Source organism: Hemicordylus capensis, chromosome 2 (genome assembly GCF_027244095.1).
Source record: "Hemicordylus capensis ecotype Gifberg chromosome 2, rHemCap1.1.pri, whole genome shotgun sequence".
Lineage (NCBI taxonomy): Eukaryota > Metazoa > Chordata > Lepidosauria > Squamata > Cordylidae > Hemicordylus > Hemicordylus capensis.
The window spans coordinates 402,005,585-402,031,880 of record NC_069658.1 but is presented as its reverse complement, the minus strand read 5'-3'; the positions used below and the strand labels follow the sequence as shown (position 1 = coordinate 402,031,880).

General features: G+C 47.9%; 1 protein-coding gene across 7 annotated transcripts; it reads right to left on the bottom strand.

Annotated features, from left to right (window-relative positions):
- Window positions 1-2,323: 2,323 nt before the first annotated feature.
- On the bottom strand, window positions 2,324-25,244 carry ENDOV (endonuclease V). 7 transcript variants are annotated; one of them, XR_008315207.1, is made up of 10 exons: window positions 25,139-25,235; window positions 22,757-22,928; window positions 20,261-20,395; window positions 19,352-19,391; window positions 18,632-18,744; window positions 17,966-18,034; window positions 16,213-16,341; window positions 6,363-6,436; window positions 3,553-3,921; window positions 2,324-2,458 (listed from the first exon to the last, which is right to left on the bottom strand). XR_008315207.1 is itself a non-coding variant. In XM_053290901.1 (9 exons), coding segments are annotated over exons 1-9 (765 nt in total). In that variant the 5' UTR covers window positions 25,134-25,244; the 3' UTR covers window positions 3,266-3,890. The 7 variants fall into 7 exon arrangements, 4 of the variants coding, with proteins under 4 accessions (XP_053146876.1, XP_053146874.1, XP_053146875.1 ...); XR_008315209.1 differs by lacking the exon at window positions 2,324-2,458 and having other exon boundaries at window positions 3,266-3,921; window positions 17,992-18,034; XM_053290901.1 differs by lacking the exon at window positions 2,324-2,458 and having other exon boundaries at window positions 3,266-3,921; window positions 25,132-25,244.
- Window positions 25,245-26,296: the final 1,052 nt, after the last annotated feature.

Here is a 26,296-nt window from a genome sequence, read left to right as displayed (position 1 = left end):
CTAACAAGATAGCCTGGTGATAGGTAAGCACACAAACTGTGGTAACCTCCAGATTCGACGACCACAATATGTTATATGTGGGGCTCTCTTTGAGGACTTTGTGGAAACTTCCATTAGTGTAAAATACAGCTGCTAACTGGAACTGGTTGTAGGGAACATATCTTGTTAGTTTTGCCTGTTGGCCTGTTTCCAAGCATGATTCAAAGTACTGGTACCGTTTTACTTTTAAAGCCTTAAATGGCTTGGGACCCAGGTATCTAAAGGACTTGCCTTTGCCTCACACTTGGGCAGTGTGAGGCTGCCCAAACTCTCTGATTTTCAGAGTGTCATCCTTCATCATCTGTGTAATAAACAGACAGAGCCCTGCTGGATCAGAGCAAAGGCCTGCCTAGCCCAGCATCCTGTTTCCTACAGTACACACTAGGTGCCTCTGGAAATCACACAAGCAGGAAATGAAGGCATACCTGCTCCACCTGCTATTGCTTCCCTGCATCTGGTATTCAGAGGCATATTGTCTTCTGGATTCAAATGAATAGTGATTGTGGAGAGGGCCTTCTCAGTTGTGGTGCCCTCATATGTGAAGAAGTGCTAGCATAAGATAAATGGAACACTTTAGGGACAATTTAGGGACAGAAGTCCATGGTGGGAAGTTTTGGCAAAGTGGGTAAACCTCAGCCTTTAGGCCTCTCTCCAGACCAATCAGATAATTTTTTTGGCCATCCATAACAAACTTTGCCCCTGTACCTCTGACACCTCTCCAGGATGGCCAACTGGACTACAGGCATGCCGAGGAGGAGAGGAAAATGAAAACCAACAAAAACAAAATGAGGGTGTTTGATCTGACATGAGCTAAATCATCAAAGGAAAGAAGGAAAATTACTCCCCTCCCCCCCCCCACAAAAGGCCAAAGGGAGAATCCTACAGCTGGAAATAAGCTTTGAAAGATGAAGGTTCCTGCTGCTACTGCTGTTTGCAGTGGGCAGGAGTGAAAAGAAGAAGATGAAGGTACTTGTCTCATTTCACAATGACTCTATACAAGGTTAAAAAAGCAAAACATGTAGCTGACGAGAATTGAGTATTATTACTACCGAGTACAGTTTTCTCCCAGGAACTCAGGACAAGCATACGTGCCCCACTCCCATTTCATCCTCACAACAACCTTGACCCAGGAGCATCATAAGTGAGTGAAGATTTGAACCCAGCTCTCCCTAGTCCTAGTCTAACAATAACATTCTAATGACAACCCCACAGGATTTTCTCTGGTCTTAGAAGGCTCCTTGCATCCAAAGGAACAGAAGCCAGGGAGGAGGGTGGCTGGTGTGGTGTCCTTGCCCCTTGCTTCCCAAGGCCATGGATTGCCTCTTCACCAGTTTGCTCTCTGCCTTTCGCTGTTCTTCAACCCTTTGCTCATTTTGATATCTTTCTCCAGGAAAGCAGAGGATAAAGTGGATCCTATCCTACTTTGCCCCCTTTTGGCAGTTTGTGGGCTTTCTTCCAAGTGATCCTGCTGCACCATGATAAGAAACCTTCCCGTTCCAAAGCAACGAGCACCAGTGCAGGGAACAGGTGGAGTACTGGAGTGATGGATGGCCCCATCTGGCTGATGGCTTGGGGGCTGAGGCACTGGCACCTCAACAACTGTGCACAGATGGCACCGGCACACTCAGCCAGACTGGATTTGCCTTTGCAGGCAGAGTTCGCTAATTACACGTTGCAGAGCCTTCCCCAGAACAAATTGATTGGGTGGCAGCAACTGTTTAACCTCCGACTCCTTTGCTGCCACCTTGGCTTCAAGTCACAGCTGAGCTCCCCACCCCTCACACCTGGGAGCCGAGATTGTGACAGCTGCTGCTGCTGCTGCTGCTGCTGCTGTGAGTGGAAGTGCCAGCAGCAGCAAGGACTTCTTTGCTCCTGCTGGCTCCTTGATAGCACTGTGCCTCCATGCTGCTGGGTGGACGTTTGCAATCTTGCACAGGGAACCCAGGGGCTGGAAGAATGGGGTACAGTATGCATTGGGGCAGGAAACTCAGACTTAGCATCATGCAGATTGGGTGAAAATCCCAGGTGCTGGAGGATGAGGCAGCTGCAGATAGGATTTCAGGAGATGGATGGGGATGGTAAAGGAGGTTGTGGGGCTAAAATGGCAGGTCACATTGGGAAGGAGGGTGAGCATCAAAGCCTGTGAGAACAGATGGGATGTGGGATGGGCTTTGAGGAAACAGAGCTAAGGATTGGGCACGGTCACAGGGATGAGGTGGAGGCTTCAGGTCAAAAAACTCAAGAGACGCCAGCTTCATTCAGCATGGAAGGAAGGAGCTCAGGCCTTGGAGAACAGGTGGACTGTGGGACGGGATTGAAGGGTATTTATTAGCAAATCTGATGAAGGAGATCCCATGGAAACAGTTGTAGGTCAAGAATAAGTGGAATTGTCAGGAGTGATCTGGAGTAGTTCTTGGGGCTGAAATAGACAGAGACTGAGCTGTATTAACACACTACAGGCAAAGGAGTACCAAGGGTTGTTTGCGAGTCCTGTTAACTTTTCCTGGTGACAGATGCGGTGTGTTCCCCAGGCTTCATGGACACACGTCTCTTAATACCATGCCAGTTATGCCTGTAATTGGTGCAACATGACAGTTCCTAACATGAGTGAGTCCTGGCTGCCAAAAGACCACACTGCCCTTGCAACACCAACGGGTGGAGGTGAAATGCTACCGAGGCAGTGGGTTGCAGGCGGCATCACCAAGGCCCCAGGCAAGATTTAAAGTTCTTCATCAGCCTGAATTTCAGCCCCAGCCTCGGAGCCTCCTACAAAACAAGGCAGCAGATTGTTGGCTTCCTCAAGCTCCACACCCACCCGATACACAAAGTCCTCTCTCTATCCATCTGCTGGGACCATCAGGAGTTGGGGATTCGGCAGCTGTTCTCCAGGGAGGTGTGAAAGTGACAGCAACGATCACACTGCACACTGATGGAGTGGAGGGGAGGCAAGCCGGGAGCCTAAGGGACTAGGGACAGGATATTACTAAAAAAGCTCAAGCAAAAGGCAGGCAGGCAGGCAGGCAGCTCAGTGGAGCAAGACCAGGCTTACAGGGCCATGCTGCTTGACTAACTTGCAGCTCCTAATAGAACTGTTCACTTGAGATCCCAATTTCTTGCCTTATTTCCCCATTAGCCTTAAGGGCTGGTTTCTTACTGCAGAACAGAGCACAGATGCCAGGCTGCTGGCTTGCTACCAGCAAATTGCACACATGGGCACACACCATCATTTATAGGGTTACCAGTGAAGGTTTATTTGCAGCATTTCATTTATAAAGCAAAGACCTAAAACATTACTGAGACTGCGCAAAGAAAAGTGACAGTCCTGTTCTTGGATTTGGGCCATCTCAGCAGAGAGTCAGGAGCTTCCGGGCCAAGGACACCCCCTCCTCACCCCCTACTTTCTACCCAACTTCCATTTCATCTCAAGAGGACTTGGGGCTTCTTCACACACTGCATGGTTAAGACAACATGTTTAATGCGCACATGAAGAAACGCACGGACATGCAGATATACCTGTATATGTTCTGCAGTGACACTGCCAAGGAGCTAGGACTGCCCTCAACTCCCAGGGAAGCCACACCTGGAGCCAAAAAGAAATGTCCGGCAGCGAAGAGGTGTGAAGTAGCCCTTGGATGGTATTGCAAGGAATGGAGGTTGCATAGCTGTCGTGCCCAGGAGAGCAGTGCTGTAGTCCTGGGGGCCACTGAAGCACCTTCCTGTCCCCTTGTTGCACAAAGGCATTTGGTAGCTGTCTGCTAGCCTGGGTAGGTGCATCGGCTGTAGGAAGGAGGCTGGGCTGTGGCTTGTCCAGACTAAGAGAGCTGGAAGGATATCCCTCCCCTGGTGCTATATCAATGTTCAGAGTCTGTGTCACCACTCATCCTGGGGAGGTGGAGAAAAGAAAAGAGCAAGGAAATGTTCAGGGCTTGCCAGCCTTTTAAGAAAGAGCTAATCAACAGCCTTGCTGTTAACCAATTAATTAGGCAATTTGAGTAACCTTTTCAGTATCGCAACAAAGATGTTATTGGGAGATTATTTATTGGCAAGGAACTATCTCTGTGGCAGGTTTCTTTGCCCGTAGGTGGATGCTGCACTGCCTAGGGAAAGAGAGGTTGCAGTCTACAGCACTCTTATTAGAAAGCGCCACTCAGCTCAACGGGACTTAGCCAATCAGTTAGCATGCACAGGGTTAGGCTGAAAGCGTCCTAGCTACTCTTTCCTCTTAAAGGGGGAAGCCTGCCTTGCATTTTGCCCAGCAAATGCTAGTCTGCGCGCACATTCTCCTTCAGTGTGTGGATGTTTGTTCTACTGGATGGTGCAGGGCGGGGGGTGGGGGTGGGGGCGCTCCTCCTACACACACTAGGAATGCGTGAAATTGAAGTACTGAAACAGCACACTCCGTCCCTGAAATTAGAATGATTGAGGTGTTCCCTAGAGAAGGCACAGGAATCTAGTCTTTGGAACAGGATTTCCACTACAAGAGCATTCAGCTGCCTGGTCCCTGGGGAAGTACACCAGGCATGAGGACAGGTAGGATGAACTGGCAGCCGTCCAGCTCTGCCACGGCACCATGAGCCTTGCTGAAAACTTTTCATCACTTTCAGAGCAGACAGTAACACACCCCTGGGATGAAAAGCAGAGCATTAAAAGGGGTTGCACCTCTGGTGCAGTGTGCAAGCTGGCTTGCCCTCCCTTGGACTACAGTTAAGGGGTCACAGAGCAAAAAGCATTTGAGAGTCCTTGAGGCAGTTAAAAAACCAAACCAAACCAATCCCACCTGGTATGTTTTTCCTGAAAACTCTGATAAAATCTGACGATTGTGAACGGCATTTCATAAGAATTTGGCAGAAGAGGCCAGGGCAAAATGTAAGAGTTTCCTATCAAGATCTCATTAGGTTGCAAGGAAATGTAGCTTTGGAATCCCAGGCAGGTACCCAAACCTATGGTCTTTGGTATGCAAAGGAGGGCCTGAGGGTTGTGGGAGGGAGAAGAGAAGAGCCCTGGGGCAGTAGGGCAGAGGAGCTTTGGCCAGGGATAACCACAGGGGTGTAGCTAGGGGAGAGGGGACCCGTGTTCATCCCTCTCTCCGGTGGCCCTCCAGAGTGAGGGAGATAATGAAGAAAATGGGGGGTGGTGGAGCTTGCGGGCCTTCGCGAGTTGCGGGGCCGGGTTCTTTGAACCATTTCGCTGAATTATAGCTACGCCCCTGAATAACCATGCTGTGTGTCTAGGCTCTTCCCTGAGCTGAAGGAAACTGGAATGGACTAGATGCTCATGAAATCCAACCCTTGAACGAAGCCAGTATCTTCCACACATCAACCCCCCCCCCCCATATATTAGTAGGAGGGCAATTTATCAGCCGTGCAGGGAAATTCTGTCTGCCCATCTTCTCTTGCATTATCCTTTTTAATATGTTTTGTGTTGGCTGGCACAGGCTGAGCTCTCACAAATGCCAGTTTCCCTGTGTCAAGATTATGGTCCCTGCTCCAAGGGGCTCAGGCTGAAATCTGTGTGGTCAAAATGACCAAGGAGATGTGGTGTCTCCAGCAGGGTGTTATTGTTTGTCTCGAATCGCTAGGGCTGAGAATCGCTAGGGATTCGCTACAGACTGAGGTGGCCGCAGGGTTATGGGACACTTATATTGGAGCTGGAAATGTTGCCTTTGCACTTTAAAGTTTGGGGAAGGAGAAGGGAACAAATTAAAACCAAGAACTGCTCTATCTTATTCCAGGGCATACATCACCCTGGGGTTGCAAATCAGGACTCAAAGCAGCAGTTAATTGAGTTAATTGACGGAGACCAGGTTTTAGACATGCAGATTGGGACTGCAGGTCAGAACAGGAGCTCAAATAAGACAACTAAGTCTTGTTTTGGTTTCTAGGAACAGAATCTGGTGTCCCTGGAGTGACTCTGGATTGACCACTGCATTGATGGCACACTAGAACCAACACCAGAGCCTTTCTGGTCTCTGAGAAATTCCTTAGTCCTCAAGGGCTGAACTCAGCTCCAGTGTTTCTGCGTTGGCAAAATGGCTTCTGGCACATTTGCGCAAGGAAGAGCAAATCCCATGACCTTCCCAAGGCAAATGTGAGCCAAGGCACACCCAGAGAACCCACGTGGTCTGCAGAGCGCACACGGCACGGCAGACCCACACAGTGCTCTGCTAGAAATAGCTGCTCCCAGGGGACCATGCGGGACTTCTTGTCATTTCACCTTGACTTGTTACCCTAGCTATCCCCTTAATGCCATTACCGAAGAGTATTAAAAAAGCAGATTGCCTAAAGGGGACGCCTGGCCATTCAGCCACCCACACACCCACTTACCTCTCCGGCTGAGGCAGTGCGGCAGAAAAGGACTCCAGGTACTTCTGGATGTATTCTCTGGATCTTATGTCTGCCTGGAATCATGACAAGTAACAGAATCAGGTGGACAATTGGTGGAGGCAGGCTGCTGCCTATAGCTATTTTGGGGGAGCCTGGTAGAAAGCCATTGTGCTCTGACATATCTCAGAGAAAAACCCACACCCCAAATCCCAGCCCCACCCGCATTGACACCAACCAGCCCAGGAAGACTGAGAATGACATCTCATTGTCCCTTTTTGGGACTGACCAGAAAATGGATGTCTCCTTCCTACGAGCTGCTATCAGCTCTATTAATTCCAGACTCTGCTCCAAGCTGGGTCAGATGTTGAACCAGCAAATTATATTTTGCCATCCACTACATCTCACATAATGAGCCACATATTTGCTTCTTAACTCAGAGGCTGGTCTAGCATAGGGGCTCCCCATCTTCAATCCCCAGATGTTGCTGGATGACAATCCCCGCCATCCTCAGCCACTTTAGCCACTGCGGTGGAGATGATGGGAACTGTAGTCCAGCAACATCTTGGGACCCAATGTTGGGAACTTGTGTTCTCATAGAACCAAACTGGGAGAACCAATCTTCAACACCCATGATTTTTTAAAGGCAAGAGAGACTTCCCAAAAGAAATGTGAGCAACTGATAGGAGAAGAATGAGATTTTGTCTGGCCTCTCCAAGCCCAACTTGCTTCCTGAATCAGTAATAACAAATGCAAGAGTGCTAACTCATAGACTTCAGGGCAAAGTGATGGGCAACCATATGCCACTAACACTGCTGAGCTGACCAACATTGTTGAGAGTTAGTGGGATGGAACGTTTTGCATGGGAGTCACACTTTCTTTAGACATGTCCTTCAGTAGGCTTCCCAGCAGGATTCCTGAAATGAACCAAAGTTTAGTGGTGGATTTGGGGGCCAGGAATGAACCAAAGTTTGGTGGTGGACTTGGGGGCCTGGAGGGGCAAGTGTGGAATTTGTGGGGCACTGAATTGAATTCTATGACAGGTTCTATCTGGATACTGAAGAAATCCCTGTCTTACCTAGCTGCCTGAGACCCAAGCACAAACCTCTTGGCTCTGACGTACTTGGGTGGTCTATGCTAGGGGTTAAGGGTGTAGTCTGTATGATGAAACTCAGCCTCTCCCTGTGATTCCTGAGTAGGAGGGCTTGATTCATGCCATGTAGCCAGCCAGTAGAGGATTAGGTGACAAGATATGCCTAGGCCTCCTAGCTTTCTGCAGCCTCCATCTGCCCCATATGAACATAAGGAGAGTCCTGCTGGAGCAGAACGAAGGCCTATCTAGTCCAGCATCCTGTTTCACACAGTGGCTCACCAGATGCCTCTGAGAACCCCACAGGTGAGGGCATGCCCTCTCTCTGGCTGTTGCTCCCCTGCAACTGGTATTTAGAAGCATCTTGCTTCTAGGGCTGGAGGTGGCCTATAGCCCTCAGACTAGTAGCCATCGATAGACCTGTCCTCCATAAATTTGTCTAAGCCCCTTTTAAAGCTGTCTAAGCTTGTGGCCATCACCACATCCCATGGCAGAGAATTCCATAGATTAATTATCCGTTGTGTGAAAAAGTACTTCCTTTTCTTGGTCCTACATCTCCTGGCCATAAGTTTCATGGGGTGACCCCTGGTTCTAGTGTGATGAGAGAGGGAGAAAAATTTCTCTCTGTCCACTCTCTCTATGCATGATTTTATATACCATGTCACCCCATAGTCGCCAAACCTCTCCAAACTAAAGAGCCCCGGATGCTGTAGCCTTGCCTCATAAGGAAGCTGCTCCAGGCCCCTGATCTGCAGCTTCCATGTCCCAAGCCTCTTAATAACTTTGCTTCAAGCCCTGTTTGCAAAGCCCCAGGCAAAAGTGGCCTTCCACTTCCATTAGGGTTGGGGTTCTCAAACTTGGGTCCTCCAGATGTTGTTGAACTGTAACTCCCACCATTCCAAGCCCTGCATTAAGGCATGCTGAAAATTAAGGAATTCCCCCCTCTCCCTCTCCAGTTGAATTGTGGGTTAATATTTTGTAACATTGCCATAACTCAGCTAATGGCTTTGAGAGCCAAGTTCACAGATAGGCAGAGAGCTCTAGTGATCACATGCACACAACAGAAAGTGGCAACTGCAGCCAAAGAATTGCCTGGTAAATTCAATCAAGCCTCTCGGGGCCTCACTGCCCAGCTAAGGTTGTCAGGATTATCCTAAGAAAGAATGCCTGTATGTGTACAAGAGGGAGAATTTTGCAAAGTGCAACTTTTTCTATGACCACAGCCCTGCAATGAGAAAAGACACAGCTGGCAGGAAGTTCCTGTTTATGCAACACTTGAAAGTGCCAAAGCGGTCTTGGGATCTGGAAACTCTCTGCTCCTTTGGCTCCCTGGCCTGCAACCTTCCAGGCTCCTGAGCTTCCTTCCAAGTCCACTTGCTTTCTGCCAATAGCATCTCTTGGAGATGCTGCCAGGGAGGGAACTTGGAGCCTAGATGCTCTTCCCAAAGTGGCTCCATCCCCTGAGGGGAATATCTGACAGTGCTCACACGTGTAGTCCCCCATTCATATGCAACCAGGGTGGACCCTGCTTAGCTAAGGGCACAAATCATGCTTGCTGCCACAAGACCAGCTCTCCTCTCGAAAACCATCCCTTCCCCCACCTCACCTCATGCCACAGCACGTGCTAGCGTGGATGTCAGCCCTGGTGCTCCAGAGCAGGGCTAATCCAGAAGTCAGCCTCTGCTGCCGTCTGTCCTCAGCCTTCCTACTTCTGAGCTTCCTGGCTCTTTTTTCCAAACTCTGGGGAACTATCCAAAATCAGATCAGAACTTGGGGATGGGGCGGTAGTTCAGTGGTAATAGAGCACCTGCTTTGCATGCAGAAGGTTCCAGGTTCGATCCCTGGCAGCTTCAGGTCGAGTTAGGATATCTCATTGAGCCACTGCCAGTCAGAGTAGAGAATACTGAGCCAGATGGATCAGTAGCCTGACTCAGTAGAAGGCAGCTTCCTATATGCCGATGTTTTGCTCTCCTGGCTATTAAACTGTCTGTGAACATTCCATGGTATTGCAAGCTGGGGTGGATGAAACAATGAATGTAATTGGGCAAGACTCAGACAACTTTTAGCCTATTACAGAAGAATGGCTAGGGAGCTATTTTCTATTGTTGTGATGCAGGTTTCCAAGTAATAGAACTTTTCACTAAGCAGATGAAGAACTCTTTGTAACCTGAAAGCTTGCCTACTCCTACAATAGCCAAAGTTGGGCCAACAATAATACAATTTCTCCCCCACCACCACTTTTTAATTTTGCATGCCTATTTTTTCCCTTAAGTTGTTGATTTTTGTTAAATGTAGGGAGGCTTTCCCACTCTTTGACATCTGTGGCTGCTTTTAAGAAACTAAGGACCTTTGTATTTGTTCAAGCTTTTACCCCTTAGGGGTGGCCAGGCCTCTCAGCTCCCCTGCTTCTGTTTGTTGGTGTTTTATGCTTCTTACTGTTTAAGTGATTTTAAGCTTTTAAATGATTTTTATGGAACTGTGTTGTATTTTAACTTTTGTAAACCGCCTAGGGATGCCTTATGAAAGGCAGTATAAAAACTGAACAATCAATCAATCAACCATGACAAACTTTAAAAATCTATATCCTGCATCTCTCTATCACACTTAGTTTTCACCATGCAGACCATGAGTCTCTTTAGCAGCAAGCAGAAGCCACCAGTTTGGCTACATTCCAGCAAACCATGCAGGGCTAAGAACATGTTCAGTGAAATCCAGGTGGCTCAAGCAAGTAAACTGTGTTATACACTACAGTGGAAGCTGAAAGCCCCCAAGGATATTAGTAGCATCCATCCATTTGGAGTGAAAATGAAATATGGCTTTGGGTGGGGTTGTTTCTTTGAAAGAATGTTCCTCTCACCTAAAAATGATCAATTTCTTAACCGCAAGTGACAAATAACTGCTTGTTCGACAAAACAGGACACTTTGTGATGCAATTCTTAAAAAGGGAATTTCAGTCCCTAGCTGCTCAATCAGTTTCATGATCAGATAATTTCAATACATATCTGCAAAACCTGTGGCATTTCATTGCCAGTTTATCAAGAAATACATTATCTGTATCTACATTCATGGGGGCAGAGAGGTGGTGAGAACCCCCCTGGAACAAGCTGATCTGAAGCATCATGAAGCCTGCAAAAGGTCTTGCCCATCTTCACTCCTAGCACTGTGCTAAGAGGCAGCTTAACCCGGCTTATTAAACCAAGAGGCTAATCAATAAGATGGATCATGTTTCCTTAATAATCTCCTAGATCACGTCTATTTTGGGAGTAGACTAGCAGTGGCATTTGGGGCTGGAGGTTATGCTGGGGGTATTTTGGGAAGTGGTTTGGGCACTTCAGGCAGATCATGGTGGTGTGTGTGTGGTGGTGGGGAGTAGGCTTGGTTGGGGAGGGGTGCTTGGAGGCTCCTCTGCCACAAGAGCCATTTTAATGCCACTTCTGAGGAGGACGGGTTGGAACCTCAGGCCAAAAGATTCAGAACAAGCTTCAGAACCAGAATAAGATTCATAATCAGAGTACTTCAGTCTTCTGGGTCAAGGGCTCCCAACCTTGACCCAGCTTGGGGGTACGCAGCTTGGGGGTACTACTGGACCCGGCTCTGCTTTTGGAAGCTCAGGTGGAGGCGGTGGCCAGGGGTGCCTTTGCATGGCTTCGGCTGGTGCGCCAGCTGCGTCCCTTTCTCGAGAAGGCAGATCTGGCCACGGTTACCCACGCCTTAGTCACGTCGCAGCTGGATTACTGTAACGCGCTCTACGTGGGGCTGCCCTTGAAGAATATCCGGAAACTGCAGCTAGTGCAAAACGCGGCAGCGAGGGTTTTATCCGGAGCTGCCCGTTGGGAACATATCACCCCCATTTTGAAAGAGCTGCACTGGCTGCCGGTTCGTTTCCGGGTCCAATTCAAGGTGCTGGTTTTGACCTTTAAAGCCCTAAACGGTTTGGGCCCGGGGTATTTGAGGGACCGCCTGCTCCCAAGGGTTGCTGCCCGCTTGACGAGGACATCTGAGGGAGCTCTGCTTCGGGTGCCGACAATGAGGGAGGCTCGGTTGTCGTGCACTCAGGACAGGGCCTTCTCTGTTGCTGCTCCTAGACTCTGGAATGCTCTCCCAGTGGCCATTCGTTCCTCGGACTCCATCACGGCTTTTAGAAAGCTTGTAAAGACTTGGCTTTTTACCCAGGCTTTTACATAATCGTTTTTACTGCTGCTTCTGAGTGTTTTTATCTGTTGTATTGTTTTATGCCTGTTTTTATATGTTTTTATACCTTTAGCATGATGTTTTTATTGTGTTTTTATTGTATGTTTTTAACTTTTGTAAACCGCCTTGGGGCTATCTTTTAACAAAAGGTGGTATAAAAATGCAAAAATAAATATAAATAAATAAAAACCTTGGGAATCCAGAGGCTGTTGGACTACAACTCCCATTATCCCCCAGCCACAATGACCAAAGGGGATTATGGGAGTTGTAATCCCACAACCTCTGGGCACCCAACGTCAGGAATGCCCGACCTAGGTAGAAATGACAGTGATGAGAGAAACAGCCTACCAAGACAACAAGGATATCATCAAGAGGGCATTGCAGCAAGCACACAGAAACAACAGAGCAGGAGGCCCTCAGCTTGTGCCAGAGGGAGCTTCACTAAGGACTGGCATGTACACACACACACACACACACACCACTTGTGTACTGAATGCCTGGGAACTCACAGCTGGAAATGTGAACGGTTTCTATTTAAAATATTGTGTTTGAGGTAGTGCCATACAAACGTCCTCTCTCGTCCCCCTTCTCTCTCGGATGTTTGATCTGTTCTGGCTTGTTCGCCGATGCTGCAGTCCCTGAGTGCTGAACAGGCACGTGGGAACCAAGCCCAAATCAAGGGAGAGCTCTGCCCTGCCCCCTCACCAGCAAAAGCTGTCCTTGCAGCATTTAGTTCCTTAGATCTGCTTCACAGGAGAGGGGGAGGGAGGCACCAGCAGGAGTTGGGGTGAACACCTTGTTGGTAAATAAGCCCATCAATCATTAAAGCTCACGCTTCCCTACGTATGGGCTTTGATCCCATTGGCCAGTGAAAGGTCGCTTCTAAGCTTTCATTTCTGGGTTTGCTGCTGACCACTCCACTCTTGCCCTATAATAAACAGTCAGGGCAAAGCATTTACACTTCCAGTATGCCCAGTCTTGGCATGGTGAAGACCTGAAGGCCCAGAGATAAGGAGCCAAAGGGGATGAAAAGTCTGAAATGCTATTCCCCAAGGCAACCTTGGGTCCCCAGATATGGTTGAATTACAACTCCCATCATCTCCATGCCAGAGAATGATGGGAGTTGTGGTCTGAACCTCTGCCTTAAGGCTCTGGGAACCTACAGGGGTGTCCAAGCAGATTCTTCCCCTTAGGATCACCATCAGTCTACCTATCAGGGCGATGCTGGCAGGCAGAATAATGCTGATTGTGGTAAAAAGGCCCACCCTCGACTCCAAGCAGCTAAATTCCTACAGCTTTGGTAGCTAAACAGCCAGGAGATTTTGGGCGCTCAATACAACATTGCCCGTCACACGACTGCAGCAGAGGGAAAGACTGGTCATGCTGAACTTCTCCTTGACATGCTGTTATTAAAGGCACCATTGCACCCTCCAAGGCTGCCTCTTGGCAAGCCTGATGCCCACACACTTTGCGCTAGAAAATCCACTGCTCAAACCCGGCCTCAAGGTGAAGAAGAGTGGTCTAGTGCTGCCACCTACTGGCTGCACTCTGGATTGGCAGCCTCTGCAGCCTCTTGCAGAGTTCTGAAAATACTCCGGAGACCAGCACTGCAGTTGGTGGAGGGATCGACTGCGCTGTGAGTGATGCCATCAAAGAGTCAACCAGCCAGCACAGAACCTCTCATTGGAGCTGCAGCTGGAAAGGAATTTATCTGCACTGAAGTCTGGAAGGAGTCAAGAAAGGAGGAGGCTTAATCAGGGAGGGGCTGCTGATTTAATGCACTCACTGAGCCACACTTCCACCACCTGGGGGCTGCTGACAGGCATACCATGGTTATTCAGGGCAGGCTCCACGTTGTGTCATGTGTAGTAACATCATGCACATGATGCACTCAGAGCACGAGACACTCTAGGGATGGAGCTTGACGGCTGACTTGCAATACCTGATTGGGGGACATGATCCATTGATGGAGAGGGCTCTACAGAATTGCTCAGTAGAAGTGACTGGCCCCATTGCTGCTGCAGCAGCGTGATGGATGGGGAGACTAGAGCTGGGCTGAGCTGCATGGCTCAGTTGTGAGGGGGAGAAGTGACTGGCTGGGAAGCTTACAGCCGCTGAAAAATATCCGCTGCCAGAGATCCCCAAGGGAGTCTCCTGGGGCGTGTGAGCTTCATGTTCCTTAACTGGAACATGATTTATGTTGCTAATGCAATCATAGAACCTGGATGGAAGCAATCGAAAAGCAATTTCTAGCACAAGAAAAGTTAAGTGACCCAGCCAGTCTGCTAAATGATACACATGAGATGCTTGGAAAGCAGGTGGGAGAACCAGGGTGGTAAAGCAGCTGGTGTGATGGACCGGGACCAGGGAGGCCTGGGTTCAAATCCCCACCCATCAGAACAGCCCTTCTGGATCAGGCCCAAGGCCCATCTAGTCTAGCATCCTGTTTCACACAGTGGCCCACCAGATGCCGCTGGAAGCCACAGGCAGGAGTTGAGGGCATGATCCTTCTCCTGCTGTTATTCCCCTGCAACTGGTACTCAGAGGCACCCCGCCTTTGAGGCTGGAGGTGGCCTATAGCCCTCCGACTAGTAGCTGTTGACAGACCTCTCCTCCATAAAGTTATCCAAGCCCCTCTTAAAGCCATCCAGGTAGTTGGCTGTCACCACATCTTGTGGCAGAGAATTCCACAAGTTGATTATGTGTTGTGTGAAAAAATACTTCAGTTTGCTGGTCCTAAATTTCCCGGCAAGCAATTTCATGGGATGACCCCTGGTTCTAGTGTTAGGTGAGAGGGAGAAGAATTTCTCTCTATCCACTTTCTCCACACCATGCATGATTTTATAGACCTCTATCATGTCTCCCCACAGTCATCTTTTTTCTAAACTAAATAGCCCCAGGTGTTGTAGCCTTGCCTCATAAGGAAGGTGCTCTAGGCCCCTGATCATCTTGGTTGCCTTTTTCTGCAACCTTTCCAGTTCTACAATGCCCTTTTTAAGATGTGGTGACCAGAATTGTACGCAGTACTCCAAGTGTGGCCGCACCATAGTTTTGTATAAGGGCATTATAATATTAGCAGTTTTATTTCCAATCCCCTTCCTAATGATCCCTAGCATGGAATTGGCCTTTTTCACAGCTGCCGCACATTGAGTCAACACTTTCAACGAGCTGTCCACCACAACCCCAAGATCCCTCTCCTGGTCTGTCACCGACAGCTTGGATCCCATCAGCATATACTTGAAGTTGGGGTTTTTCGTCCCAAAGTGCATCACTTTACACTTGCCAACATTGAACTGCATTTGCCACTTTGTTACCCACTCACTCAGTTTGAAGAGATCCTTTTGGAGCTCCTCACAATCCGTTTTGGATTTCACTATCATCTGCAAATCTGGCCACCTTGCTGCTTACCCCTGCTTCTAGATCATTTATGAATAAATTAAAAAGCACCGGTCCCAGCTTGACCTTGGGCTAAGCACTACCTTTCAGCCAATCTATTGCAAAGCAGAGCTGACCACTCCCTTGTTGCTTGTGCCTTGCATCAAGTATTCTGGAGATATATTACCTCTGTACGTGGAGGCTCCATTTAGCTATCATGGCTAATCTGAATTTGTCCAATCCTTTTAAAAAGGAATGGCCATCCCCATGTCTATACTACAGAACAACAGAAATGGAATTGCACAATGTTAGGCCTTTGTATCCTGGGCTCTCGCGCTCTCTACTCAAGCTATGCTGTTTCTTCTAGACCACAAGAGTGACTGGGAATGCTTTGCAGACCATATCCAGGCCGGCAGACTCAGAACAGACAAAACAAGGTACCTCAACACATCATCCTCAGTAGTATAGAAACTCACAACCTCAGTAGTATAGCTTTGGGCATGTCCACTCCTTCAGAGGGCTTTTACAAAATATTAGATCAGGGGTCTCAAACTGTGGGGAGTTGTAGTCCAGCTGTTGTTGGACTACCACTCTCATCATCCCCAGGCACAATGGCCAAACGCCAGGGATGATGGGAGTTGTAGGCCAACATCTGCAGGAGGCCACAGTTTGAGACTCTTGGACTAGACCAATACATATTAGCCATGGTAGCTAAATGGCTCAGTGTTCGAGGTACTATAAGTTCAGAACACTAGATGCAGTGGACAAGCTACCAGGGAGGGCATCACCTTCATGCCCTGCTTGTGTGATCTTCTAGAGTCCTATAGAGAGCCAGCGTGGTGTAGTGGTTAGAGTGCTGGACTAGGACCGGGAGACCTGAGTTCAAATCCCCATTCAGCCATGAAACTAGCTGGGTGACTCTGGGCCAGTTACTTCTCTCTCAGCCTAACCTACTTCACAGGGTTGTTGTGAAAGAGAAACTCAAGTATGTAGTACACCGCTCTGGGCTCCTTGGAGGAAGAGCAGGATAGAAATGTAATAATAATAATATAGCTGGCTGCTATTGGAAACCCTGGGCCGGACATCGTAAATCCCAGATGTATCCAGCAAGGTATTCTTGGATGCCCTAGTCCCCAGCCCAACCCCGCAGGCTGAAGCTGCCAGCCATGCCATTCTAACTGCAGATCCTGCTCTCACCTGCCGAATGGGCTCAGGAACCCGGTACCTGCAGCAGGAATGCACCAGGCGCACAGCGGACTGAAGACTCATCTTGTGACCCACGGAGATGTACACAGGTTTGGTGCTCTTGGCATAGCTGCGCAAGGCCTGGAGGAGAAGAAGCCAAGAGAGTGGAAGGGACAGGATTACAGTGTCAACTCCAAATAGCCCAAGTGACAGAGGAACAGGAGAGGCTGGGTGGGGGAGATGAACATCAGATGGATGGTGTCTGCTGCACCATTATTCAGGGCCATATCCTAGATGTTATTTATCTCATTTGGCCATGGGATGATAGGCTCTCCCCGCCCCCTTCTGGATTCCAAAACAATGGCTCCAGGAAAAGGAAGACATTCAAGCTGGCTAAGTGAAGTGAACATAGGGTGGAGGTGATCAGGGGTGGAGAGAAAGGTAGGGAACTGGAGGGCATGCTTATTCATCTGTTCATTCACTCACACTTCTGTATCCCCTCCCTTCAAGAGCCAAAGGCAGTGTACAAAGCTTAGAAGGGAATGTGGGGAACAGCATGACTGAAAGCAGCAGAGACTGGGCGACTGGGGTTGGTGGTGGAGAGGGATGCGAATGGATTTAAATGGGTGTGCAAGGCAACTGCTGAAGAGTTGCAAGGATGCTTGACTGTGCCTGGGGTTGCTAGGGTGGGTACTTCTCTAGAGGGACATTGCCAAATAGTTTGAACTCCGTGATTGCTGGGATCACAGTGGGCACCAAATGCAGGTGTGTTTTTGGTCCACTAGCAATACTAAGCCCTTGAGCTGGAATGAGGGTTGCCAACATTTCGTTGCCAGAATGAGGGACACAAGTTTGGCGGGGGGGGGCTGGCTGGGGGGATTGGGAGATGTATGCAGTGGTAATCAAGAGCCTGAGTCTCATTGATGTATATGTAATTGAATTATATGCTATTGAATAAATGGGGGACAAATGAGGGACAAGTGCTGTCCCCATAGGGACCAACATTTCTTCCCTGAAATGAGGGACATCCTGCGTAATGAGGGACAGTGGGCAACCCTAGCTGGAACAACTGGAGGAAAGCTGATGGTTCCGCCACTGTGTGGCCTTGAAAGCTGCCAGGCTCTGTTCTGGTCAAAGTGGCACAGCAAGGCGGCTTCCTTCCTTTGCGTTCAAAGGGGCCAGCGCATGCCTTTACAATACCCAGTGCCACTGCACAACCCTATGGCCCATCAGGTGAGAAGGCTTGTGCTGAAAAGAGAGGCCCACTTTGGGGCTTGTTGTTGCCCAGTGGGGGACTAAGCCAGTGTTCCCTCTAACAGGGATTCCCAGATGTTGTTGACAACAAGTCTCATAATCCCCAGCCAAAGGCCACTGCAGCTGGGGATGCTGGGAGTTGTAGTGAACAACATCCGGGAATCCCTGTTAGAGGGAACACGGGACTGAGCACAACCTAGGGCCAATCAGTAACTCCTACTCTCCAGCAGTCCAATAGGGGGAAGCCGCTCAGTGGAAGATCACCTGCTTTGAATGCAGGAGGTCTCAAGTGCATTCCCTGGCTGGCATCTCCAGGGAGTTTTGGGAAAGTCTTATACCCTGAAGAGCCACAGTCAGGCAGCGTAGATGAAGCTAAGCCCAGGGCCAGTGGTCGGATTCGGCAGAAATCAGCTTCTGTGTTTTCCTACGTTTTCCTTTACATTTGTTTGGCAGTGTTGGCTCATTGCTCCCCACTCTTCCCATGTCCCAACAGGGGGTCTCTGGCACTTACCATACCTAAGATTCTCCCCGAGGTACCTGGTAATGGGAAGGTGTCTCCTCCTGACTGCAGGTCTCGGATCTGGGAGGCAAGGAAGACATTTGTCATAACTCGGCTGAGTCAGGATGGACGCAGCTGCTTGGATCCGCTTAATGGAACTTCCTACGACGGCCTCTGCTGGGAGGCACTTCCTTGGCTAGCTGTCCGGCTGCTCATCAGGGATTGTATGGCAATCCCTGATGAAAGTGGCGGGAAAGAGTGATCTCTAACAGGTATCTCTTCCATGCCGGAAGGAGGAGCTTCTCATTAAGGGCCAAGCCACACATTGCATTTTTAACATGTACATGCAAAAGAACTTACACTGATAAGAAGAACACAGCATGTGCATAGAGCACATGGGTACAAATCTCAGAAAGTCAGGGTTGGTCATGGCTCCCTGCCTTACGGTGGACAACACATGTCGGTCACTGCATAATGTGTGAAGCAGCCTGCAGGCCTCCCACTCTGTGCACAGCATTGCCATCACTATGGCCATTTTAAAGAGACCCTCCTAAGAAAGCAGATTGCAACTGCAATAGCTGGCACCTTCCCCGACAGCTTCTTCAACTTCCTGCTGAGAGTGCAATAGGCAGCAGGACTCAGAAAGTGCAAACAATAGAAATCCTGTCATGGACTTACTTGTTCCTTGTGCAGCTCATCGTTGGCCAGACCGTCAACCTGCAGGAGATTTTTGGCCACACCAATACAAGGCAGACCTGTGAGTACACCAAGGTGGCAGGCAATGCCAAACCCTGTCAGAGGGCAAGCGGAAAGAGATGAGGCTGAAGGCTGGCAGCCCGTGAGGTGAGCTTTCTGACTTGCTATGGAGGGAAAGCCCTACCCTTTTTTATGAGGACAGCAGAGTCCAGTGTCAAAATGGGAGGAGAGCTGGTCTTGTGGTAGCAAGTATGAGTTGTCCTCTTTGCTGAGCAGGATCTGCCCTGTTTTGCATTAGAATGGGAGACTACATGTGTGAGCACTGTAAGACGTTCCCTTTAGGGGATGGGGCCACTCTGGGAAGAGCACCTGCCTGCTTGCATGCAGAAGTTCCCAAGTTCCCTCCCTGACATCCCCAGATAGGGCTGAGAGGGACTCCTGTCTGCAACTTTGGGGAAGCCGCTGCCAGTCTGTGTAGACAATACTGAGCTAGATAGACCAATGGTCTGACTCGGTATATTGCAGCTTCCTATGTTCCTGAGGTGAAGCATGCAAGAAGAGACAGTGCCCTGAACTGCACACACAGCAAATCAGGTGACTCCCCAAGCCAGCAACTGCAGAGCAACCAGGCAGGATTATAAACCAAAGATGGAAAGAATACTGAATTGCCTTTGAATCACAATTATTCTTTGGGAGCCTTACCTCTGTGATGGAGAATGCCATTTCCATCCACAAGAAGCACCTAGGAAAGCCACAAAGGGGCACCATGTAAGTGTTAGAAGAGACCTAAGTGGGAGACTTTTTGATTATCGATATTTGCACATGTGGGTGCACCCACATCCACATCCACAGGGAGATTTTAAAAAGCCTATTTTTGCCATTACCAAAAAAAAAAAAAAAAAAAAAGGCTTAATCACACACAAGAATGCCCACCATGGAAATAATCCTTCGGCCTATGACTAGAAGGAGAGCAGTTGGACTTTCCTTCTAGTCTTGAAGATCATCAAATCTATGAGACTGGAGAGATGCCAGAGTTGCAGTTTGTCAGACACAGCTCTCTCCCCAGTTCCAATATCCTTCACCAGGGAGTCACCACAGCACCCCGGGTGCCTCTAAATATGCCACCTGCGAGAACATTTGTAATTTTCCCCTCTAGGGACGGAGCAACTCTTTGCCTGTCTATGCATGCTTTGGGCCTATGAAAAGGCCCACTGGCCCACAAAGCAAGTATCAGAGCCATAGCAAAACAGTTCTTACCATCTCATGCTGCCCCTTATTATTATACAGGTGCTTTGCAAGGCTGGCAGCTTGAGGCAGGTGCTGCCTGTGGACAGAGAGTATTTGGGAGAGGCAGGCAGATGTCTTGAATGGCAACAGCCCAGTATGGAAAGGGAAGAACAAGCCTGCCACTGGCTATTAGCCAGGTCAGCTAAATGGAGGATGCCAATGAACAGCAGTTGCTGGGAACAAACAACGGGGGGGGGGCACTGTCTTCAGACCCTCCCTAGGGGTTTCTCAAGAGGCATTTGTTTGGCCACCGGGGGTGGGGATCAGAATCCTGGATGTTTGGGCTGATCCAGCAAGATCTTATTTAAATGGAAAATATCACACCTGAGGCCTGAGACCAGGTTCTCGTTCCTCTAGCCGCTGCACCGCCTGCACCAGAAAGGGGACTTCTCGAAAGGCCAAGAAGCCTGCCACGTAGGGGGCGCTCACAGCCACCATGCAGCTATCTTCATAGAGCACCTGAGATGAATGGAGAATGCAGGAGGAGTCATTTCCCTTGCAGGATGAGTACCTCAGTGACCATCTTGTTCCTTATCAGTCTGGATTCTGACCCAGCTTTGGGACTGAGACTGCCTTGGTGACCCTGGTGGTGCACAATGTATGTTGCGAACTGGAGAGGAAAAGAGTGTCCCTGTTGATTCCATTGGGCTCCTCAGCATCTTTCAGTACCAGAGTACTCATCTGGGTCACCCAGCCAAGACGGGAATGGAGAGGCATCATTTTATGGTGACTTCAATTTTATCTAGAGAGCAGGTCCCAGAAGGTGGTACTCAGGAATGTCTCTTCTACCCCTTCATCTTTGGCCTGTTGGGCCCCCAGGGCTCCATTTTGTCCCTCATATTTTTCAATACATTTACATGAAAGCATTGGAAGTGTGCTGATAACTCACTCTCTCCTTTCCATCCAGTCCCAGGGAAGTAGTGGGGGTCTTAAACTGATGTCTGGTTTCAGTGGTGGACTGGATGTAGGCTAACAAAATGAACCTAATCCTGACAAGGCAGAGGTTTACTGGTGATTAAGAGAGCTGATCTGGGGCTGTGTGTATAGCCTGTTCTGGATGCAGTTTGGTAATGCTGCTGGATCTGGCTTTGCTTCTGGATAGCCAGGTAGTGGCTGTGGCTATCTTGCACTATGCACTTGTTCATAGATTTGGCTTGTGCCCGGATTCTGCTGTTATCTGGAGAGTGCAGAACTGGCTAGTGTTACACACCCCTTTGTCACATCCTGATAAGGCGACTGCAAAGCACATTATGTAGGGCTGGTTGCCCTTGGAAAAGTGTTCAGAAATGTCAACATTTAGAATACAGTAGGTGGAGATCTTGTCGGGGCCACATCTGGGAGCTACTCCCATTTTGTTTATCTGCATTGGCTTTCCATTGGTTTCCAGGCATATTTCAAGATCCTTGTCAGCACCTTGAAAGCCTTAAACCATGTGGGACCAAGTTATTTCAAGGACCATCTTTTCCCATACAAGTCTGCCTGTCCACTTTGGTCATCTTTGGAGGCCCTGATTGTCATCCCTTCACCTTCAGAGTCCAAATGGCAGGGACATATGACAGGGTCTTCTCAGTTGTGGCACCCAGATTATGCAATCCCTGCTTGGTGAGGTCTGGCTGGCCCTCTCATTGAGACTACTTCTCTTTTGTCTGCTAAAAGGAAGATCAATGAGGAAGATCTTCCTCATCCACCAAGTCTCAAGGATTAATTTTTTTTAAAAGCCTAAATCCTACCAGCTCACCTTGTTCCATCAGCACCAAAAAATTGTATATGTTTCTGGCAGCAAATAACCAAGGTCACACTCATTTTGATTCCCCAAACCAGCATGTAATGGACCACATTTTTGTTTTCTTCCAATCAGGTGGTACTAAACAGAGCACATTCTTCAGCATCAAAAATGTTTCAGCGTTGATTGCAAGGAAGGAAGGAAGGAAGGAAGGAAGGAAGGAAGGAAGGAAGGGCCAAACCAAAGTCTCATTCACTTGCAGAAGGTCAGGAAAAAAGATAGGATTGGAAGAGAAATCTTTTCATAAAAATGACACATCTTCAAACTTAGCAAAATGTTAGCTCATTTAAACACCATTAAGAATTCTGTTTGGTAAGTAGTGGCAAACCCTATTTGGGAGTGCTAAGGACTATTAGCTTTAGAAACAGTAGAGAACATTATATTTTAATTCAGTGGAGAACATTATATTTTAAATGAACATTATATGTTCGTAGCTTCTGACAGCATTCCTCCCAAGGGCATGAATACTTCATTTCTGAGGAAATTTTAAAATCTCAGGATAAAAACTCTCACAGATAAAACAGCGGCTAATCCAAAAGTCTACTGAATATAGGTCTCATGACAACATGAGAAACAAAGTTATATAACTCCATATCTTGGACTACTTATAAACTGGTAGACAGATGAAAATGTGAAAGAGACTTGCAGTCAGTTGGAAATGCTGCTTATGCTTTTGAAGTTGGGAAATACTGATTTGATGATCAGCAGTTTCAAGGGATGGGAGGATTTTAAGAAGAACTAACCCTAGCACAACATACATAAAATTCAGTGTGAATTCTAAAAATCATCATCATCTTGCCAACCTATTTCTGAATCACTCCCACAATCTCAGGCCTTCTATGTAAACAAACATCTTGGCATCTGGAGACCACCAGGATTACTAATTTACAATTAGCTAGGAAGCAACTAAAAACATGGCATTTTAAAATTATTCTTTGTACACAAGTCTTCCATGCAGCCCATCAGTAAACAAAGATAACTTGTTATGCCCTCAACACTGTCCTGGAGCAAATGCTCCAGTTTAGAGATTGTTATACCTCAAGATCTGGGTAGCTGAGCACCACCAGTGAAGCACAGGCACTTGTATCATCTCCTTTGATGTAAGACAGGTCCACCCCTCCAACTCTCTCCAGTCCAGCAAATGAGGGGTTGCTCTGCCACTCTTCTGTGTCTTGCTCAATCACATCTGCCTTCAGCTGAGTTTGATCCCTAAGGAATGCAATAGAACTCAGTAGAATCGGTTCATTTCCAGCACCACAATAAGCTGGGGACGGGCAACAGTTCTTTCACCTCTTCAGATTGTTAGAGGTGATAATGATAGAGGCATCATTGCCCACTGTGCATATATTAATTCCATTCTTGCTTCTGGTAAACAGATATTGCAGTTTTTTGTCATGTTTTTAAAATCTGCAAACACCATTTATCCTGCGATTACAGTGACACAAAAGGAATGCGCGTGTGTACCAAAGTCAATTATGTGTTCGTTTTTTTATGGGAGTTGAAAGTTGTATATCATACAGCTTTCAACTCCCTTAAAAAAAACCCCACACCTATTGACTCACTTTGTACCAACAGCTGTGTGACTCCCAACTGATATAAGAGAAAAATCCCCAAATGAGTTAAGTACGTTGTAAAAGGTGTGTGTGGTTTGCTTCTTCTCATTTCATTTTTTAATTAAAGCATATTACAATATACAGCAATACATCTGTAGAGAAGCCACTTTGCTTTTAAACATAAATCCACCTTTCCAAAAGCCCTCCCTCCTCTGGGTTCACTTCTCAACATTTCATTTCTTTATTGGCACAGCAAAGTCCTGTTCATTCTTTCCTGTCAAACCTTGGAGAGGGGGCTATGCTAAGTTCAGATTACTCTACCATGTGACTTACAATCTGCATTCCTTTCGCAGGTAAATTGAATTTCATAGCCTGCATGCATTTTGTTAATATGTACAGCAATACTGAAAACGTTTTGGTAAGACCACTAGGACTGGATTGCTTATTGATCGGCAAAGATGCTGGGAGCCTGGTCAGTTGAAAAGCAGGATTAAAGTGCATTCATACATACTTATGTGCACTGAAATTCAGTACATACATATTAGGACTTAATGGGGCTTATTTCTGAGCAAATATGTTTAGCGTCACACTGTGAGCATTTGTTCTTTCTATACATAAACTCGACTGGATCTTGTCCCCCGAGAAACTCTAACGGAACTGTACAAGCTCAGTGGTGTAGTGCTGCAGGGATGGGTAGGACACAGTTCTGGTACTTTTTTTCCTTCAGGGTCTTAGCAGGGATGCTAAGCCTTTGGCTTTCTACATGGAAATAATGTGTTGCTCTTGCTATTCCAACCATTTATTACCTTTCTTCCTGTCGTAGGAACATAAGAAGCTGCCTTATACCGAGTCAGTCCCTTGGACCAACTAGCTCAGTATTGTCCACATTGGCTGGCAACAGCTTTCCATGGTTTCAGGCAGGAGTCTTTCCCACCCCTTCCTGGAGATGCTGCCAGGGATTTAAGCTGGGACCGTCAGTATGCAAGTCCTATGGTGGACTAGTTTCAGGACATCCTAAATGAATGACAGGGAATGCCCACTGAAATGCACTGGTTCGTTCCAAATGGCTGTTGAAATACACTGAATTTCCAAATAGCCAATGGCCGTTCAAAAACCAGTGCATTTCAGTGGGCATTCCCTGTCATTCATTCTAGCACATTTCCAAGAATCTACATGATCCTTGACTTTTTGTAACAGCAACTCCCCCTGCCCCCACCATTCTTGCTTCTATCTAAGTGAGCGAGGGGTGTGGTCATTGTGATGAGCATGGTCATGGGGTGTGGCTGTCGGGTGGGTGTGACTATGGGGGCTGTCATGGAGAGCGCTTGCACTTCTGAAATTGCAACAACATCACTGTTCAAGCTGCACTGTAAGAGTATGGGCATTTAAAAAAAAATTGATGCAAAGGTAAGACATACAAGAGATGAGAGCGCAAGTTAATCTGCATGATTTCATATGGGATACCATATTAGAAAGTGGTAAGCATTAGAGATCACGTTGATAAGCGAATGCGAAAGGTGATGTGGCAACACTTTGCACCTTATCCTGAACCTATGCAGGTTCACTCGGAAGCGAGTCCTGCGGATTTCTACGGAGCTCAGCAACAAATGACACGAGCCTCGGCAGGCAGCCTTTTGTGCTCCAGCAGCACGAACAGCAGGTGGCGCACGCACAAGCGAAGAAGAGCAGCTGATGCCGCGTCAATGGAAATACAAATCCCAGAGACTCCAGCGGCAGGAAGCGCCCCTGAGAGCGCCCCTTTTTCTTTCCCCGTAGCCTCCGCTTTGAGGAGAATTTCGGACCACTGTAGTGGCACTCTCTCATACTTGACGACGCCTACACCACCCTCCCGCGCTTGCATTTTACCGCTCCCAGCAGCGCAACTTCTCCTCCTCCAGCGGAGTCTTCGTTCCGCCCGCCATTGCAGCTAGTTTCTTACTTCCGGCGTTGCACCCGCCTCCGGGTGTCGTCCCGCTGTGCAGCACAGGCGGAGCCCGGCAGTTCCGCTCAACCGGGCGGCTTGGGCACGTGGCTGACTAGGTTCGATGTTGTTGTGGGCGCTTCTTCCCGATTCGTTGTACGGAAGGGAGGGGCATTTACGGGATCCAGCGCGCAGCAGGGCTCTCTCGCTTCAGCTGCGGGGTGGGCTACGTATGTGTTGGTTCCTACTAGGTCTTACAAGGCTTGGCAGCCGCGACTCTTCTAGTCAAGGTGTGTGTGTTTTAAAACTGCTAATTCAGACGATTAATTTTTTTTTTTTTAAACCGGACGTGGAAACGCAGTGGATGTAAAGTTAACGGGACGACCGCTGAACGCACACAATGACTTCACAAGCGAATACAAACTTAATTTAGCACAGCCCTTCCGACCACCTCTCATTTGGGCTTACATTTCGTTTTTAAAAAAACACAAATAGAACATTTCATCTTAAAATCTGCCCATATATTTGTAATAGAAGTTTTATTCATAGAAGAACATAGTCCTGAAACTTCAGGTTCCAGTTAAATATAAAGCTCCCTTTCTCTCTAAATCCGTCAGTGGGTGTATTTTCCTTAGGAAATGTAAATTTAGCTAGTAAGCCACAGCACAGATTCGTTCATACCCAATCTCACAGCATAAGAGTCCTGCATAGGAAATAAAGATTGGCGTTCTCTCTACTCCCATTTGGGCTTCTTATCCAGCAAGTCATTTATGTGAAGTTACTTAGGATAGACTCAGGTTAGGACAGCAATGAATGCACCACTGAGAGACCTTAAAGGCCAAGTTGAAGACAGATCATCCTGGAGAGAATCTATCTTATGTGGTTGGCTACAAGTCAATGGCACTTAATCACTTGGGAATATGCAACCTTTTGGGATACAGTATAGTGCAGTTGTCTGCTAGGGTAGCTCACCAAGAAATGAAGCAACAGTGCGTAATATAGTATGGAAAAAAGTTAGTATAGGTGAACTATACTAGAAGAGCTACTGAAAGGTTTTGCAGAGGAGAGGATTCTGAACCACCAAGCAAGAAAAGCAACTGTTA